The 17,052-nt window shown below is 36.0% G+C and overlaps 3 protein-coding genes across 6 annotated transcripts; 1 reads left to right on the forward strand and 2 right to left on the reverse strand.

Moving 5' to 3' along the window:
- The first annotated feature begins 935 nt into the window (after nucleotides 1–935).
- On the forward strand, nucleotides 936–5,576 carry LOC111791610 (type I inositol polyphosphate 5-phosphatase 8-like). Its single transcript, XM_023673004.2, has 7 exons — nucleotides 936–2,337; nucleotides 2,415–2,505; nucleotides 2,600–2,710; nucleotides 2,817–3,437; nucleotides 3,759–4,022; nucleotides 4,831–5,020; nucleotides 5,198–5,576. The coding sequence occupies exons 1-7, from the start codon at nucleotides 2,229–2,231 to the stop codon at nucleotides 5,306–5,308; spliced, it is 1,497 nt and encodes a 498-aa protein (XP_023528772.1). The 5' UTR covers nucleotides 936–2,228; the 3' UTR covers nucleotides 5,309–5,576.
- Nucleotides 5,370–8,792, reverse strand: LOC111791611 (uncharacterized). Of its 2 annotated transcripts, none has more exons than XM_023673005.2 (9): nucleotides 8,625–8,785; nucleotides 7,957–8,126; nucleotides 7,803–7,865; nucleotides 7,664–7,683; nucleotides 7,499–7,543; nucleotides 6,924–6,982; nucleotides 6,571–6,704; nucleotides 6,159–6,247; nucleotides 5,370–5,775 (listed from the first exon to the last, which is right to left on the reverse strand). In XM_023673005.2, the coding sequence occupies exons 1-9, from the start codon at nucleotides 8,728–8,730 to the stop codon at nucleotides 5,643–5,645; spliced, it is 819 nt and encodes a 272-aa protein (XP_023528773.1). In that variant the 5' UTR covers nucleotides 8,731–8,785; the 3' UTR covers nucleotides 5,370–5,642. The 2 variants fall into 2 exon arrangements, with proteins under 2 accessions (XP_023528773.1, XP_023528778.1); XM_023673010.2 differs by having other exon boundaries at nucleotides 5,637–5,775; nucleotides 6,576–6,704; nucleotides 8,625–8,792.
- Nucleotides 8,793–9,254: 462 nt separating this feature from the next.
- On the reverse strand, nucleotides 9,255–17,052 carry LOC111790610 (ubiquitin receptor RAD23b). 3 transcript variants are annotated; one of them, XM_087122442.1, is made up of 14 exons: nucleotides 16,824–17,052; nucleotides 14,712–14,873; nucleotides 11,898–11,936; nucleotides 11,733–11,806; nucleotides 11,589–11,630; nucleotides 11,255–11,432; nucleotides 11,022–11,156; nucleotides 10,874–10,948; nucleotides 10,478–10,525; nucleotides 10,277–10,386; nucleotides 10,111–10,189; nucleotides 9,907–10,026; nucleotides 9,634–9,670; nucleotides 9,255–9,551 (listed from the first exon to the last, which is right to left on the reverse strand). In XM_087122442.1, exons 1-12 carry the CDS (start codon nucleotides 16,887–16,889, stop codon nucleotides 9,910–9,912), a joined length of 1,125 nt encoding a protein of 374 aa, XP_086978568.1. In that variant the 5' UTR covers nucleotides 16,890–17,052; the 3' UTR covers nucleotides 9,255–9,551; nucleotides 9,634–9,670; nucleotides 9,907–9,909. The 3 variants fall into 3 exon arrangements, with proteins under 3 accessions (XP_086978568.1, XP_023527348.1, XP_086978567.1); XM_023671580.2 differs by having other exon boundaries at nucleotides 9,255–9,670; nucleotides 16,824–17,051; XM_087122441.1 differs by lacking the exons at nucleotides 9,255–9,551; nucleotides 9,634–9,670 and having other exon boundaries at nucleotides 9,705–10,026; nucleotides 16,824–17,051.

Raw genomic sequence — 17,052 nt, forward strand, 5'->3', positions numbered from 1 at the left:
CTTTTTTTTACTAATATATTTGAGTCTCTAATATTTAAATATTTCTTAATTCAATCCCTATTATTGATTATGTATTAAAATAGGAAAGTTTCATAAAAATTGGTTAATGATATTTAGTGAACTTGCGAAAATTAAAAGCTTATCTAAAAGGATTTCTAGAATTTTTTTGGAAAAATGAAAAATTTTCATCACCATCTTAAATAACACTATCTTCTTCTTGCCTCGACATTTCAACTTTCATTAATCATGACGAACTAAATTAAAGAAACACTTGTATTATTGGAACTAAAACATCCAAGGAAGTGAGAGAGGCTGTTTGGTTAGAGTAATATTATCTTTGTACGGTTCCCAACTTGCCATTTGTATTTAGAGATGTTTACAAAGCAAGACGACAATAAAGAAGATTTCACCATCAATTCACATATGATTTGAGTTGGGTTATTTAATTATCGAATTGAGCTAGATTCAAATAACTGAAAATTTTATGTGTTAATTTTACCGAACATATATATATATATATATATATATATTTATTGTTGAAATGAAGATTATCAAATGACATCAAAAGTAAATTCATGCAAAATGGTATGCTTAACTTTTTATAGTCAAATTGGTTTACTTGACTAGTTCTAGTAAATATCTACCCAAATAAATACTTGAAAGTGGATGAAATTTAATGACTATTCTAAAATTTAGAGATTATACCCAGAAAAAAATTGAAAAAAAAAAAGTTAAAACCCATAATATTTTACTAAATATCAAACCTTCCAACAACTAAAATTAAATATGGATCAATTAATTAAGGTCAAAAAGAGCACTTCAATAATATTAGACAGGACCATTATAGAACTTGATTTTGGTGGCTTGCAGCTCCCTAAGATCATAACTTTTTCATCACCATACACAAATCATAATGGAGGAAAAGAAAAAAAAGTGACTGATTATTTGAGGACATAATTCACCTAATTCTGATGATTGGTAATTATTCATCGATCCTTCGAATAAGAAGGCTTTTTTTATAAAAAAAAAAGAAAAAGAGAGAAAAAAAAAAACTATGATGGTTACTTAATTTTCCAACTCAATTAGAGTTGGATAAGTGTTCATCCTTTGCTGGATCTTCTCATTTGAATAATTATTTGGAAGAAAAATAGGGAGGGAGCTCACCATTCTCACCAAACTAACTCTTATGCAAACCATAAATCTATAAATTAATTAAATGCAATGTAAATAATAACACAAATTAAACAAATGACTCACCACTGTTCAAGGATAAGCGCCCTCTTGTTATCTCCATATGCGAAGTGTCGTTTTAGCTTTCTTGGCCAAGATCACTCCCACACCAGTAGCGTTCGTGATCAGTCACAAACCCACAAAATTATAAGGTAAAACATTTATGGTTTATCAATTAGACATGTTTATCTTAATTCTACCGGTTTCGAGATCTTACCAATTACATAAACAAAAGTTTCTAAAGTCCACATTAACCACAAGCATAGAACTACCCAAGGCCCGGGTTAGCAAATACTTGCAAGAAACTCTAAGAATGAGATGTAATCTTACAAAAAGATATGCGAGCAAAGCATACAGTTGTGAATAGAAAGATGGAAGCAAAAGAAAAATGAAGAAAAGGGATGGAAATGGATTATTTATTAGGGTTAGGGACACAACACAAATATAAATTTTGACGTTATTAAAAGGAAAATTAATCCACAAGACAGACGTGACTCCCACTACCTAACAGCTCTCTACCTATCCTATGTAATATATATTTAATCAAAATCCTTCCTCCTAATATCATATCATATCATAACACATTGTGAGGCTTATATCTCTTTAAAGTTCCTTTCACTACTCGCTGTCTTTCCTTCAACCAACACCCATCAAATTATACACACTATTTCTCTCTCTCCGAACCACCTTTGACTTCTACCCTCTCTCTAGAAGTTGCCGCCTGCAGTTTCTTTGTTGAACCCCAATTGGGTTCCTTTTCAAATCTCCTTTCTCTCTCTCTACTGCATAGAATTGGGCGGTAAGCACGAAGGTTTGTGAGGAATTATTTGCTCCTCATTGAATTGTAGAAGAGGGTGGTCAAAGTCAGAGAAAAGGGAAGAAATTATTGCCACCATAAAGCTTTGGGAATTGTTAAGCTATATGGAGAACAATATTAAGAGTGGAATGATCAGCTCATATGAACTTGAAGAGTACCAGAGATTTTCTTATTCAAAGTAATGGAAGGGGAGAGCCATAAGTCCAAATCCAGTAGGTTCCGCAAGTACTGGTTCACTGCTGGAAAGCATAAGAGACCTGACCCATGTTGTCCCAGCAATGAAATTTCTGGTTCGTTTTGTCATATGTTTGTTGATTTTGTTTCGGTTAATTTCCATTTCAACTTACTGAGGTTGTCTTTGTTGCAGATGGAGATGACTACGAAAGTGAAAACTTTCTGGAGAAGGTCCTTTCTCGGTCGGTGGATATGGCTCCGTACAAATTAGCCAATGAATTAAGGTGGCCAAAGGAATTAAAAGTTTTTGAGTCATAATTTCTCTATGATACTTTTCTTAACTTTTAATCTGGAATCGATTGTCCTCAATTGAATCAGAATCTTTGTGGGTACTTGGAATGTCGCCGGAAGATCGCCGATCGGAAGCTTGGCCGTCGATTTAGACGATTGGCTCAATCTCAAAGATGCTGCAGATTTATACGTTCTTGGGTATGTTGTTTAGATCCAAAAAGAAAACAGACCTCTTTTCTTATTTTGAACAATTGGGCACTAAGTTTCGACTGGGTTTGTTTCTTTCTCTGTTTTTGGAAGGAAGGTTTCAAGAAATTGTACCGTTACAAACAAGGACAGTAGTCGGAGCGGAGGACACAACCAAAGCAACAAACTGGAACTTACTGATCGGAAAAATTCTAAACGACAAATACGGATGCCCATGGCTAACGCCAATGATGACGAACACAGCCACCGGCGACGAGGATTACAAAAGAAACAAAGACTCTAAAAGGCCGAGGAGTTTCGCAGGCGGCGATCAAACTCCGATCAAATTCCCGGGGAGAATTCCGGCGAACAGGGTAATGGGCGGGAGCAGATACGTGTTGTTGGCAAGCAAGAAGATGGTGGGAGTGTTTATAAGCGTATGGATAAAGAGAGATTTGGTGAGGAAATATTACATATCCAATGTGAAAGTTTGTTCGGTGGCCTGTGGAATAATGGGTTACTTGGGGAATAAAGGGTCGGTTTCGGTGAGTATGTCGATTGAAGGGACAAGTTTTTGCTTTGTGGCTGCCCATTTGGCTTCCGGGGAGAAAAAGGGGGACGAGCGGCGGAGGAACCGCCAGGTGTCTGAGATATTCCGGCGAACTTTTTTCGCCAGAACGCCTAAAGATGATTCCTATCCAAATCCACGTCCTCCACCTCTCACCATCTTAGGACATGAGTAAGTGGGTGTTTTTAATTTCTTTGTCGTCGCTATTAAATGAAAAAGGCCAACGTTACAGTGATTGTACACAGTCGTTGTACGTCCAACATAATTTTTCTTCCGATTTAAGGCAATGTTAAAATAGAGAGGTTAAAGTTCTAGAATAGATAATTAAACTTAGAGTAAATTACCCATTTGTCCTTGGTGGCTTGGAGTTAGTTTTAAGAAAAGGGCTTTCTAGAAAGCATAAACTTTTCAAAAGATTGAAACAATAGTTAGTAGTGTTATGATGGAAAGTTAAAATTGACGTAAATTTTGGATTTGTGTGCTGTGGAACAGTCAAATATTTTGGTTTGGGGATCTGAACTATAGGCTGTATTTAGAGGACAGTTTTGCGAGGCAATTGATAAAGGAACAAGAGTGGGAAGCATTGCAAGAGTTTGATCAGCTACGGAAAGAGCAAGAAGCTGGTGGGGTATTTCAGGGATGGAGAGAAGGGAACATAGAGTTTGCTCCTACCTACAAGTATTCTTCATCAAATTGCAATCGCTATTCAGGTGGTCCTCTGAGAAGAACAGGAGAGAAGCAAAGAACTCCAGCATGGTACTATTTCATCATCTAACACACATTTTACTCTATTCTCTCTCCCTCTCTAAAAGCTTATGAAGCCCTAGGGTTTAGGGTTTATGAAGTCCTTGATAGCTCTAAAAGCATGGTACTATACTCTAAAAGCATATAGGATTCTTGAGTACAGAGTCCATGAAGTCCTTCAGTTTTCAATTAATTTCCAAGATATTGGACAAAAGAAAAAAACAGATATATAGATTGATTAAGCTCTCTTATCTATTTTCGAGGATTCTAGAGTAGAGGGTCCATGGAGTCCTTCAGTTTTCAATTAATTTCCAAGAAATTGGACAAAAAAAAAAAAAAAAACATATAGATAGATTCTTTAGGCTCTCTTATCTATTCTCGAGGATTCTAGAGTAGAGGGTCCATGAAGTCCTTCAGTTTTCAATTAATTTCCAAGAAATTGGAAAACAAACAGACAGAAACAGAAAGTGTAATCTCTCTCTATGAACTCGATGAGATGAAATCATAGGGTAGAGTGTGGATCCTTCTGTTTTGAATTAATTTCCAAGAGAGAAGGAAAAACAGAATTCACAGAGAGGGAGAGAGGGAGAGAGAGAGAGATGAAATAATTTCCCAGAGACAGAAGAAAAAACAGAGAAAAAGATAGAGAGCTTAAAGAATGCCAAATAATTTACTCTTTGTTCCCTCTGAAACCTTAAATGAAGGCCTAGACTTTTGGATTAATTCCCCTAAAAAAAAAAAATGGGGAAAAAAAGTCAGACAGAGAGAGTGAGGTTAAAGAATGCAAGTAATTGACTAAATGATTTATGTAACTTGGCAGGTGTGACAGAATTCTATGGTATGGAAAAGGAGTGAGGCAACTCTCCTATTTCAGAAGTGAGAGTAAGTTTTCTGATCACAGGCCAGTCTCTGCCCAATTTTTAGCACAGATTGAGCTGCTGGAATCTACAAACCCAAGGGTTATTGCCCTCAGCAAATTTCTTCCCTCCATACCGCCTCCCAAACAGATGGTAAACTCTCATGAGCAAACATTTTAGTTCCTTACTGTACCCTAGGGAACTGGTCTAACAACAGATATATATAATCATTATCAAACTGATCTGTATAGAATCAAATTTGGTTTTCAGATAAGAAATTCAGGAGGTTTGTACTTTTGATCTTGAAAACATAACCTTGATATGATGCAGGTGAAGGGCGAAACTAATGAAGAAGCAAAATCTACCTTGGCAGCATTGATGGTAAAGGATAGGGAAGAATCGTCACCATGGGTGCGAAATTCTTATAGAACAAACATATAGAACAATTACAAGGGAAAGAAAGTACTGGGAGCTCAGCTTTTACGACCAAGCTGGGTATGTAGGGAGATGAAGAAGTGACTTGAATTATCTTGGTCTCCTTCAAGTTCACTTCAATTTTTTTAAAAGAAAAATTCTACACCGTCTATCTGGGTTTAATTGAATTTGTGAATATATGTAGACAAAATAGACAACAAAAGAAAGTTACGCAAAATGTTTTGACATACTTAGAAATTAGAATGGTGAGTATCCTACTATATTTGCTCTGAAATTTACCTGCTGATTTTGCATATCTAAAATTCTACGGTGCAGAACATTTTATGTTTCTTGTAAAATTTCAATGGGCCTCATTTACCTGAGGAATGTTGTCCAAAGCCTCCGTATTGTCTTGGAAACATTGAGGGCAGATACAACTTTTCAGCAATTCCTCGCTGAGACGACCATATGACATTTCCAGTCCAGAAGTCTGCTTATTGATGGTCAAAGAAACATAATCACCCGGAAGTGTCCAAAGTTGGTAAAAGATTATTAATAGATATAGTAAGATTTAAATACATTCTATATTTCTCAGCAATTGACTTTGACTACAAAGCATTGCTTCTGTTGAATCAGAAAAGGAAACTTAATGATATAAATGATAAAGTACAATAACAGCAAATCTTTTGTAAACTTACTATTGTTTACCTTTCTGCTTCTATTTTTTTGGACACCAGGCAAAGCAGTAGTATACAGGAAGTATTTAAAAAATTAATATTAGTGAAGAAATCTTAGCACTTAGAATGTTAATAGGGCATTTTTCATACATTAACATAATCTGTTATGTCAAAAGTGATAATTTATTTGAAAAGGATATTTAGTCAAATCTTCCAATTCTTTTGTTCCTTTCACCATCATCACCATCACAGCCTTCCTTTTCTCCAGATTTATCAACGTTTGCCGATTCTGCAGACATAATATTATCATTTAAGAATACAGTTCCACTGAAAGAGAGAGAGGGACAAGATGAATTTGAATTAATGCAGGATCTATGGAAAACTGTTGAAAATACCATTTCCCCTATTGAGATGACGATATGGATCCTACTAGAACTTGATTTAGAGCTTCCATTTTTCTTTTCTTGATTTTGATTGATGGCGATTTGTTAACAGCAAGATTTAAAGCTTAATACACAGGCAAGAAAAAGAGTTTCTCAAATTTGACTAACATTTCAACTGCAGCAAGTATAGGTAGGTTTCTCCCTAATATTTGGAAGAATTGTTTTTCACCTGACTTTGAATTTGTTCTGCTGATAGGAATTCTTCTTCTTCGTTGGCTAATTGAGTCATTACTTTGATAAGCCTTTCCTCAATAGATTGGGAAGAAGTTGTGGTATTATCTCCCTCCAGTTCATGGGATCCTTCTGCAAGGAGACCAAGCCATTCAATTTTGCATAAACAGAAGCCTAGTGTTTGAAATACATGCGAGGTAGAGAGTAATTTGAAGCAAAGAAAGAACATGGAAACAAGAAGTTGTTCGCGACGTCAGTTCAGGTATCCTGTTTAACGATCGACACCATATGTAACTGAATGTAAAAAATGCGAAGAAGTTAAAATGATCATAAGGCTGGAACGGGACTCACCTGTAGCATTTCCAACAGACTCTATAGCATTTTTTCTGGACAGTTGATCTTGAAATTTCCTGTGTTTCATTTAGAAAGGTACAAAGGAACATAGCATTCCAAAATTATTAACTAGGCACATATTGCACATTTAAGGACAAATTGTGCTAATATTCACATACGAATCTAGTAAGAAAAAAATCTGTACCAATTGCACAAAGAAACTCGTCATGCTAATGCTTCAATATAGGAGGGGAAAGTTTACCAGTTCATATTTATTTAGCCCTTGTGATAAAGTGTATTGAAAAGCAGAAATAGTAATTGACTCGACATATATTGTCCTTACTCCAATACTCCTTGAAATATGAATTTGTAAATATTAATTTCAATATACAAAATAACATGGCCTTTCCAGTCATCCAATATTAGATAATAGAAGCAACTTTAAAAATGAAAACAGAAAACTAAACTGAGAACAGTTTCCAAACGGGTCCAAGGTCATGTTCAATATGATAAGTGAAAATAGTACCGGAAAAGGGAAGCATATGTGCACGGATTCACAGTGCAAGTGGCTTGCATTAAACTAGAAGACGGACCTGATTTTTTTATTAAGGTCTAAAAGGTGATTGATAAACTGGTCCCTGCATGGCCAATAAGATCTCATCACTTCCATAGTAATCTAAGCCATTGAATTACACTTCACTAAGAATTTTATTCTATTTAAATTGAATGTAAAGTACAAAAGATAGACGATTATCAACCTCGTGGCTCCTCCTTCAACCTTTTATGGTCCAGCGGCAGGATTCCATATCCCAGTATGTTTTGAAGAGAATCAAGAGAGTGTGAGAATAACAATACGAGACAGATGCAATTTAATAAATAAGTTACTCAACTCAGTACCTTCAGAGAGTCTAACTCAGATCCAACAGATGCAATTTCACCTTGCAGCACGGAGATTCTTGCCTGGAGTGGATAAATTAAATTTAAGAAGCAAAAGAACAATTAACGGTGATGCAATTATAAAAGTGAAATGTAAGAGAAATAGAAATAGTACTTCGAGAGTCTGAATTGCAGTCTCATTCAGAGACAATTCGACTTCACAGCCTTTAAGCTCTTGTTCAGTGGTTTCTTTGACGCGCTTGACATTTTCGAGCTCCACATTAGCCACTTCCAGCTCAGATCGCAGTTCTTCCGTTCTCTTCTTCAAAACAACAACGCTTTGCTCTGCATTGATAAAAATACGAATAAGATTCCTTAAAACTTCTTCGCGAAAGGAAAGAATTAAAGAATTGCATCGTTAAGTTCGTCAAATTTCATAATAAATTCTAGTACAATCGCGAATACTTTAATCAGACGATTACTTTTAGGAAACAAGTCTGATCGAACAGAGTAATCATTGCTAGCATTTCGATTACAACATTTTTCAGGGATTCGACAGTGTTCAAGCATATAAATACCTCCTCATCAACCTAGATTCTGGTAGAATCGCCAATACTCAACCAGAGATTTGCCTTTCCGAAACAAGTTTGATCAAATACAGTAAAAATTGCTAGCATTATGATTCTAACATTTGTTCTTACGTAGAAATACCTCCTTATCATCAGAAATTCCTCTACAATCACGAATATTCAACTACAAATCTGATCGGAATACAGTATCAAACGCTAGCATTTTGAAAAGAACATTTTCTAAGGATTTAACATCGTTCTTTCATAGAAATACCTCCTTGCGATTTTTCGGCCGCGTATTCGTTAATTAGGGAGAGAAATAGCTTTTGATTTTCGTTTAGCGCCATAACGTTTGAGCCCTTGAGTTGCTCTCTAATCATTTTCCTCCAAGTGTATGAAATTTGAGAATCTCGAAAAACACAATAAAATGGAGAAACTGAATGGAACCGATATATTATAAAGGAAGACCAAACTGTGTCTAAATAATATCTTCTAAATAAAAATGATTAAGAAAAAAAAAAAAACTTGATTTTAATATTAAAATACTATTTTGTGATTTACCGTAGCTCCATCTTTACTCTCTTTTAGTTTAAAATATTGCTGAATTTTTAAAATTATTAAACAAATTCTTACCTTTTCAATTTTATATTCGATAAATTCGAGAATTTTAGAAATGCAGAACCTAATTTATAAGTTAACACGTAATAAAATAAATAAAAACTAGACCTTTAAACAAAATTTTCTTGTTTTTTTCTTTTTTAATATATTTTTAAATAATATATAGATATACATATATATCCATACATACATATATATATATATATATATATATACAGGTTAAATGTGACAACCAAAACCCTAAACTTTCTATTTCCTCGAATTAGACTAAAACAAAAAATAATAATAATGTAAAAGTCTTGGTAAATATTTTAACAATTAAGCTTCAAGCAACGTAAGTTTAACTGATACACAAATTAGCGATAAAAAACTCGAGAGAAGAGAATTTCTTCGAACTACTTTTAAAATTCAAAACTTGAAATTTGAAAGACAAAAAGGGGGAAATTTGGTGATATAAATCTAAGCTTTAAACCAAGTTATCAAACACATCCAAACAGATAAACAAGCAAAACTGGTTTCATCGTAGAGAACTCTGTTGCGCTGTTTCGCCCAAAAGACACACTCTTCACTGCCATAGGGATTTCTGCATTTTTTGTCCTCATAGATTGAACAGTATAACTTCAATTCTGTTCAAAGAATAAGCAATAGAAATCAAGAAACCCCACCTTTTCAAATGTCTAATTACGCCACGCTCGACGTTACCTGAAACGTTAACACAAGCAAACTAGCTTTGAGCTTATAGTCTAATCGTTACTCTCTCGACGTTCTATATTTGATGAATTCATATGTGCCAATTAACTATTAAAGTTCAAAAGAAAAACAAATTATTGGCAGTTCTGCAAGAAAGTTTGAAACTTAGAAGCTAACAAATATCATGGATTTGTCTAAACAACGAGAAGAAAAAAAAAAAACTATTCATCGAATGTGATGAAGTTCACCATTTAATCCTCAAATTCGCCACCATGTTCCAAGAGATAGTTGGCAGCCAATTCCTCATTTCGGTCACAAGCTAAAAATGCCTCGATGACTTGATCCCTATCGAACCCCAATGCTTCGAGCTGCAATGCGTGTAAGTGAGAGGAGATGGTAAGCAGACCGATTGTTGCTCGATACTTGGAAGTATATAAGGGCAGATAACTTACTCGTTCAATTGCTTGCTGCTCAGCTGGTGTGACATTGATAGCATGAGGCATGTCTTGCTCAGGCTGATCAAACAGATCCCTGGAAGAAAATGAAAATTTGGATGTCTTCTAAATTTCAATTGACAAATAAAAAGATCATTGGCCACAAATGGACGAGAAAACTTGCCCTTCGAAGCCCTCAAGAGGCTCATTTATTAACTGGAGAAACTCTGCTTGATGATCCTGGATTAATCTCAAAAGCTGAGGATTCTGCTTCCCAAGTTCCTGAAGCATTGCCTGAAACAGAAGCCGAGTTAAAAGTTTTAAATATAGCCAAAAGAATGCATAAATTTGAAGTCAACGAGAAAGGAAAAAGAATAGCACAGACCTGTAATATTTGTGGATTTGCTTGCACCATAGACCGCAATGCTTGAAACTATAATAGTGTGGATGGTAATAACAATACATATCAAATTTATCAGCATTAATACAAGAAAAGATGCCTAAACAGATCATATCAGAGTAAATATTTAAATATATTTCTTAAAACTTTGCCGTTCAATTGTTTGGAAGGCTATGCTCGAGTCTAACCGAGCATCTATTCAATTAACAAGACACTTCAGAGGAAAAGCCAAAGTTCAGTAGCTTGGCAGCAAAGATTAATGACATGTTCTGACCCAAACTATTCTTCATAATGACCAGTAAGAAAGTTATCAGAAGGCCGTAGACATTTCCAAACAATAGTCCTACATAAACAAGAAAAATGAGAAAAATTAAAGCATACCTGTGGGTTGTTTCGAAGGAACTCAAGGGATCCAAGGCTACCTCCGCCACCAGCAGCGGCAGCAGCAAGGGACTCCTAAAATACTAGCACTCAATGAGAATTTAAAACGAATAGAAAGGACAAAATTTCGACCAAGTACAAACTTTACCTGTGGGAACATATTCAAGGGAGATGAATTGGGACCTCCGGAAGTAGGAGGAGCAGTCACACCTCCTGTTTCTATAGGCTGGCTAGACGGAGGACGGGCCACAGGGGCTGCAATTTCTGCAGCTTCTGGAATACCCTGAATATAAAGCCAAGTTCAGTAACATTTTAAAAAATAAAAATAAAAAAATAAGAAAAACAACTGAAAATACTATTGGCAAATTGGTAAAAACATACAGAGTACAAATAATCTACTGCCCGCTCAGGATTATTATAGGCTGCTCGAAGCGCACGAGTAACTGTTTCTCTATCCCAGTTACCACCACCCATATCCATTATTTCTTGAATAGTCTGCTCAAGATTGTTTCCAGAAACTAAATTTGAAGCAGCTTGTCCATATGTATCAACTTGAGTACTGCAGCATAACAAAATATTCGATACTTCATGCTATTTAAGTTTGAACAGTTGTCCTAATCACATTAAGGAACTTCAAAAGTCAACACAAAAACTTGGCAACAGAAAATTAAAGATACATAATGATATAAATAATAAGCAAAAACCAAGATCATACTTTGCAGTTGGCACATCTGAAGTAGCAACATTCCTCGAGGCTCTGAAAAAGCAATCACAGAGAAACATCTATAATTATCAAGCTGATACGCTGCTAAGGGGTAAGAGAGACAATAAGTTGAGTTGGCATAATCAATAGACTCACGCTGGTTGTGCGGGCGCTTCAGGAATCGAAGTAGAATTTGGTGTTGGAGTAGTTATAGGTACATTGGTAGTCGTCTGTCAAGTACACAGATAGACACCAGTTCAGAGGCGAATATGAACTAATTACACAACCCCCAAATAAAAATAATAAAGAAAGACATTAAACCTGAGTAGACGATGACCCAGTTGAACCAGGTGCTTTACTCTGTATAAAGGAAATCAGTGAGGGGAACAATTGAAAAACATATGAATTCAGGAATCTCAGGAAAAGGGATGACAAGGATTTATTACTAGGTCTGAAGTTTAACCAAATCTCTTCAAAGATCCATGGATAAATGCAACCACTATTTAGGTGGATAATGGAGAGAATAACAATATAATCTCCTGTGACATTCATTACTTATGATAGCTCTGATGGATTTCATTTAACTACATTTAAAACCTTTAAATGACATACTTGGAGTTTGAGAATGTAAAGTTGTAAATTTGATAGAACTGCCGCTCCTCCTTTTATAGGACAAATAAAGATATTATCTGAAACCAAATAGGTAGTGAACATCAAACAGAAAAATAAAGGTTCACACTATTTCCCACAAGCAAATCTAGGCTTCAGTCCCCGAAGAATTACAGCTTTGGAACACCAGACACTGGTTACAAAAGAATGAGTGATTCTGTGTTTCCCTGTCACTTCTGCACATAATTCAGCAATGAGAAGAAATAGAGAACCAAGGAGAACGCCACTGCAGCTTGTCATGAGTGTCTAGACAGGTGTGAATTAATTCCAAGATTAAAAAAAAAAAAACTTACCTTCTTGGGGTATATGCCTTTCCATATGGATGTGTAGAGGTCAGATCGTTTCACGCCTCACAGGTAAAGAGATAGAGAGAGATTTAGTAGAAAAACTCCAATTTTCTCTAAATTCCAGCACCAACTATCAAGCGAAGCAGTAAGATTGGTTGTTTCAAGAGCATGTGAAAGGCAAACCTAAGCTTCAATGTCAACCTCCGATCAACTTTTTCTAGGACAGAACTTCCAAGAAGCTCAATGATGAGGGCCATGTTCTGTGTTGAGAAAGGAAGAAGACGAATGGGCTCACTGGAGCAGGAAGCCAAATCGAAAAGAGGGGCAATTGAGAGGGAAGCAGGGTTAGGAAGTGGAAGAGAATGGAGCAAATCCGTTGAGGTGAAGTAAAGTAAAGCAGAGGCATCAACTTTGAGTCTATAGAGAGATGACCAAGCGTCGAATGGTGAATGGTGTCAGTGAGAATGTGGGTTATTTTATTATTAATGGTCATCACATTTTTGGCCAAAAATGTGATGCTGTGGGTGGGGCGGGGAAATTGGCTGGGTTGGTTCAATCCCAACCACAAAGAATTCTTTTATGGGAGGAAGAGAAAACGAAGTCAAGGGGGGAAGGTCAAATATGATAAGGAAAAGTGCCAGACGAAGGTACAGGGGATTAATAAAGGTTGTGCAGCTCTAGGTATGGATCTGATGAAGCTGGGATAGGACTAGTGCAGGGAAAGGTTTGGGTCTACGAAGGGGCAAGAATAAAGGGACTCGTGTGGGTCCAATGGCCAGAAGGGTTTTAATGGAAATGGGGTGGATAGATGAAATCTCTGGTGAGGTCAGTGGGATTTTTTCATGGATTCCAACAATTTCTTCGATGAAAGGGTCAACATTAAAAACAAAAAGAAAACAAAACAAAACAAAAAATCTATTTGGACTGTCACTGAGGCAGTGGATGATGCGAGATTTAGAATGGTTGGAATAAAACCATGGGGGTCTTCCTTAATCTACAAGCATACCTCCATCATGTCCATTCTTGTGAGTGTTCTTTATTGTTTCAACACACTCATCACAAAGGTCTCTGATTTGTCTGAAGGCTTTACAAGACAATATTTCAATTGGGATGGACTATATTCTCCCGACTCCATTGTTCAAATTTCACCATAAATGCACCAACGCTAAAATTCAGCCTTGTTCCTTGTTATCAACAGCTAAAATTGCTTTGTTGGATTGTAGAGGACTTAATGGACCCAAAACATGTGAGTTTCAGTTGCATTGCTCTTAGGATTTCATACTAATCATCATGGAGGTGTTTTAGGATCGATAATATGCCTTTGTCAAGGTAGAAGACAGCAAGTTCCAACGAGGTTGGTGGGGGTGGTTTCGCTGTGGAGCTGTCTTGGAGAGTAATGAGTAACGGATTTCTGGGGAATGAAAGCCTTCAATACTTCCTTATACGTGGACTTGGGAAATAAAGATGGAGTTTTCTGGTGGTTGAGACCTTTAAGAAGAGAAAGGAAGTTTTTCCAACGAATCTTGTTTTCATCCACAGGTATGATGAGCTTATTTAAACAACCGTTTACTCCAAGCTTGGCAATCTTAACAAAGTGGCCTTCTCTGATTGATATCTTTTCATACCAAAGCATGTATTCAAGGTATCCAGTAAAGCTGAGAAGCTTGTTGTCAGCAAAGGGCGGAGAGGTTTTCTTCAAGGTGAACATGAGGGACCGATTGCTTGAGGTCTATATAATGCACAAACCCTATGCTTTATCAACGGCGAGTTTTTTTTCCTATGGAAAAAGTGACAGAGTGTGGGAAAGGCCGCCCAACCATGGTCGGAGGGACGGTTGGAGCTCCAGTGAGCTAGGTGGTTGGCAGCCAAGTGTACAAAGGATAGGGGAGGGGTTTGTACAGAGAAAAAGTAGGAGGTCATACCCTTTGGTGTTGAATTGAAATTAATATAAATTTGCATGTTAAAAGATGTTGGACATCAACAATCATTAGACCACTATAGCAACAAGACGTATACTAATAGCAAACTACGAAGAGTTTAATCACTAATTCTCATGATAGAAAAGAAGATTATCATGTAGCAGTCCACCATAGCCATTTAATATGAAGCAAGATAATAATCAGAAAGGAAGCTTAATTATTTCGGAAAGGATGTCCAAGTTGGCTACAACACAACATACCTTACTAAGCATGACAACCAGAAAACCATCTTCAGTAACCTTGTTCTCTGACAGCGTTGTTTCATCTTTTAGAACCTTCCCATTGTGGATTAACAATTGCTGACCACAAGGATAACTATCTGTTCCTTGTGCATCTTCAATGTTCTTCTTTACACCCAAAACCTAGTTAGGTGGAAAAAATGTAGAATATTCAATAAAAATAAAAATACTTCCTATGCTAGAAATATTTTAACTAAAATCACCAGCTCGATTCACAAATCACCAACATATGTTCATCTATTCAATAGACAATATACTTCTCCTAAGAACATAATATGACATAAAATAATGTTGTAGGTACAATTAATGGTACACAAATATTAGTTCAATAAATAAAGCTAATAAAGGGCTGGGACACTAGGAGTTGAAGTCATAAAAACAGGCATAAAATAATGTCGTAGATGTGATCACTAGCACAATTCTAAGCACTAAGCAGACAAAACTGATGGGAGAGGGAAGGGAAGCCCTTAGAGACGCATTATACACAATCAGCCCCAAATCTCATGACCTTAACCTCCCACAGGAAGTATAATTCTATCACTGACTTCTGCTATTTCATAAAAGTAGCAAAAACTGCATCCCACAAGAGAATTTAGACAAGCCCTTTGAGGGGGAATAAGTTAAATGAAAAGTGAACCAAGATGGGAGCAATCCAACGTAGCTCAAAAATGTTCCACAATATATCTTACGAGTTCCAGCCAAGGCGATTGTGAACAAACAAGTGTTGAATGTCATTCTCTTTCCTTTAATGGAGAATGTACTTCAGAAGGGTAGAAGACCTTTTTTTAAGTAAGAAACTGAGCTTCCATTGAGAAAAATGAAAGAATGTACAAGGGCATACCAGAAACAAGCACACGCTAGTTACAAGAAGATTAGGTGACATGAGATAGTGCCTCTTTTAAGTTTTATCATTAGTATTAATCATTCTAAAAGCCACCATCCAAACAAAACCCTGAATATCCGCAGGAACCTTCAATCTTGAAATCAACTTAATATAAATGCGAATTAAAAGGACAGTGCAAAGAAACAGAACAAAAAATTTTCTAAAAATCCAACCAAATAGCAGTTTTCCTGTTTGTTAGGTGATAATTTCCTAAGATAGTTTTCATACATGCCCAGTCCTTATTTTCCTCATGTCTCAAATGTGCCATGTAAAGGACAAGTTCCAAATAAAAGAGTCCCAAACAAAAACCTCCGAAGTGGAGAGAAGATATGTGAGGGGTGGGGGCACACAAATTGAAAAAAGACACAGCAGGAAGAATCCCAACAATTGTCTTCCCAAGATTGCAGTCCATCACCTACTTATATAAGATTAGAATAGGTAAATAGATCATTTACATAAAAAATTAATAATAAAAATAAAATAAAAAGAAGAAACAAGAGACGCTCATTTAGTTTATTTCTCTCTAAATAATTTATTTAATCCTTCATGACACCATCACTGTTCTAAAAGGCTCAAAGTCGATATCAACACTTTTTCTCACAAAGAGATAAGACACAAACCTCAATCTGAATAGAAACCATACAAATGTAAATCACGTATTATTAATATAATGATTATATAAAGTAGGAAGACAAATAAATAATTTAGTTGCACCAAGCCACGGAAAAAAGCAAATAGAGCATGACATGAAAACTAAAAGCTGAATTATAATTTCAAATGGAACATTGTGGCACGCTCGGAAGGAATTGAACTTCGAAATTCAAAATGGGTTTCAGAAGGCATCTCAATCAAAAAAATCCTAACTAGGAATGCAATTAACGACTAAATAGACAAAATAAACATAAAAACAACAATCTGTAAGGGAACCGATATACAAAAAATCTGAAATACCACTGATTCAAAAAGGTGGAATGATGAACCCTAAATAAAACTTCAAAATTTCAATTAAAAGAATCGCCGAGGAAAATAAAACGTCAGAGACCCTTTTGCCCAATTTACATTATACACCAAACTCCCATATAGACACTAACAGAAATTCAATACTGTTTATCTGAAACCGATAAATTTCCATTTGCTGTTCAACCAAACATAGCGCGAGAAATCAAATGGCGAGAAGAAGAAAAACTCACGGTGTCTGTAGGCTGAACCTCAATTTGAAAGTGACTTCCTTTGAGGGTCTTAACCGTAAGCTTCATCCCGACAAAGTAGAAGGAGAGAAGGAGAAGGAAAGTGAGCGAATGGGAAAGATTCAATAGCAGAAGAAGAGGAGGAAAAGGAGAAATTCAGAAGAAGAGAAAACCCTAGATTGCCAATATAGAGAATCAAAGGTTCAATTGCAGGAAGAAGGTGGGTAAATGG

This window comes from Cucurbita pepo, chromosome 3, assembly GCF_057944985.1.
Source record: "Cucurbita pepo subsp. pepo isolate OVF chromosome 3, ASM5794498v1, whole genome shotgun sequence".
Taxonomy (NCBI): Eukaryota; Viridiplantae; Streptophyta; class Magnoliopsida; order Cucurbitales; family Cucurbitaceae; genus Cucurbita; species Cucurbita pepo.

Coding starts and splice junctions, on each gene's coding strand:
- LOC111791610 (XM_023673004.2), top strand. CDS start 2,229: ATGGAAGGGGAGAGCCATAAGTCCAAATCCAGTAGGTTCCGCAAGTAC. Junction 2,338..2,414: donor TCCCAGCAATGAAATTTCTG/GTTCGTTTTGTC, acceptor TCTTTGTTGCAG/ATGGAGATGACTACGAAAGT. Junction 4,023..4,830: donor AAGCAAAGAACTCCAGCATG/GTACTATTTCAT, acceptor GTAACTTGGCAG/GTGTGACAGAATTCTATGGT.
- LOC111791611 (XM_023673005.2), bottom strand. CDS start 8,730: ATGATTAGAGAGCAACTCAAGGGCTCAAACGTTATGGCGCTAAACGAA. Junction 7,866..7,956: donor CTGCAATTCAGACTCTCGAA/GTACTATTTCTA, acceptor TATCCACTCCAG/GCAAGAATCTCCGTGCTGCA. Junction 6,248..6,570: donor CAGAACAAATTCAAAGTCAG/GTGAAAAACAAT, acceptor TTATGTCTGCAG/AATCGGCAAACGTTGATAAA.
- LOC111790610 (XM_087122442.1), bottom strand. CDS start 16,889: ATGAAGCTTACGGTTAAGACCCTCAAAGGAAGTCACTTTCAAATTGAG. Junction 11,807..11,897: donor CTGGGTCATCGTCTACTCAG/GTTTAATGTCTT, acceptor TGTACTTGACAG/ACGACTACCAATGTACCTAT. Junction 11,631..11,732: donor GAAGCGCCCGCACAACCAGC/GTGAGTCTATTG, acceptor TTGCTTTTTCAG/AGCCTCGAGGAATGTTGCTA.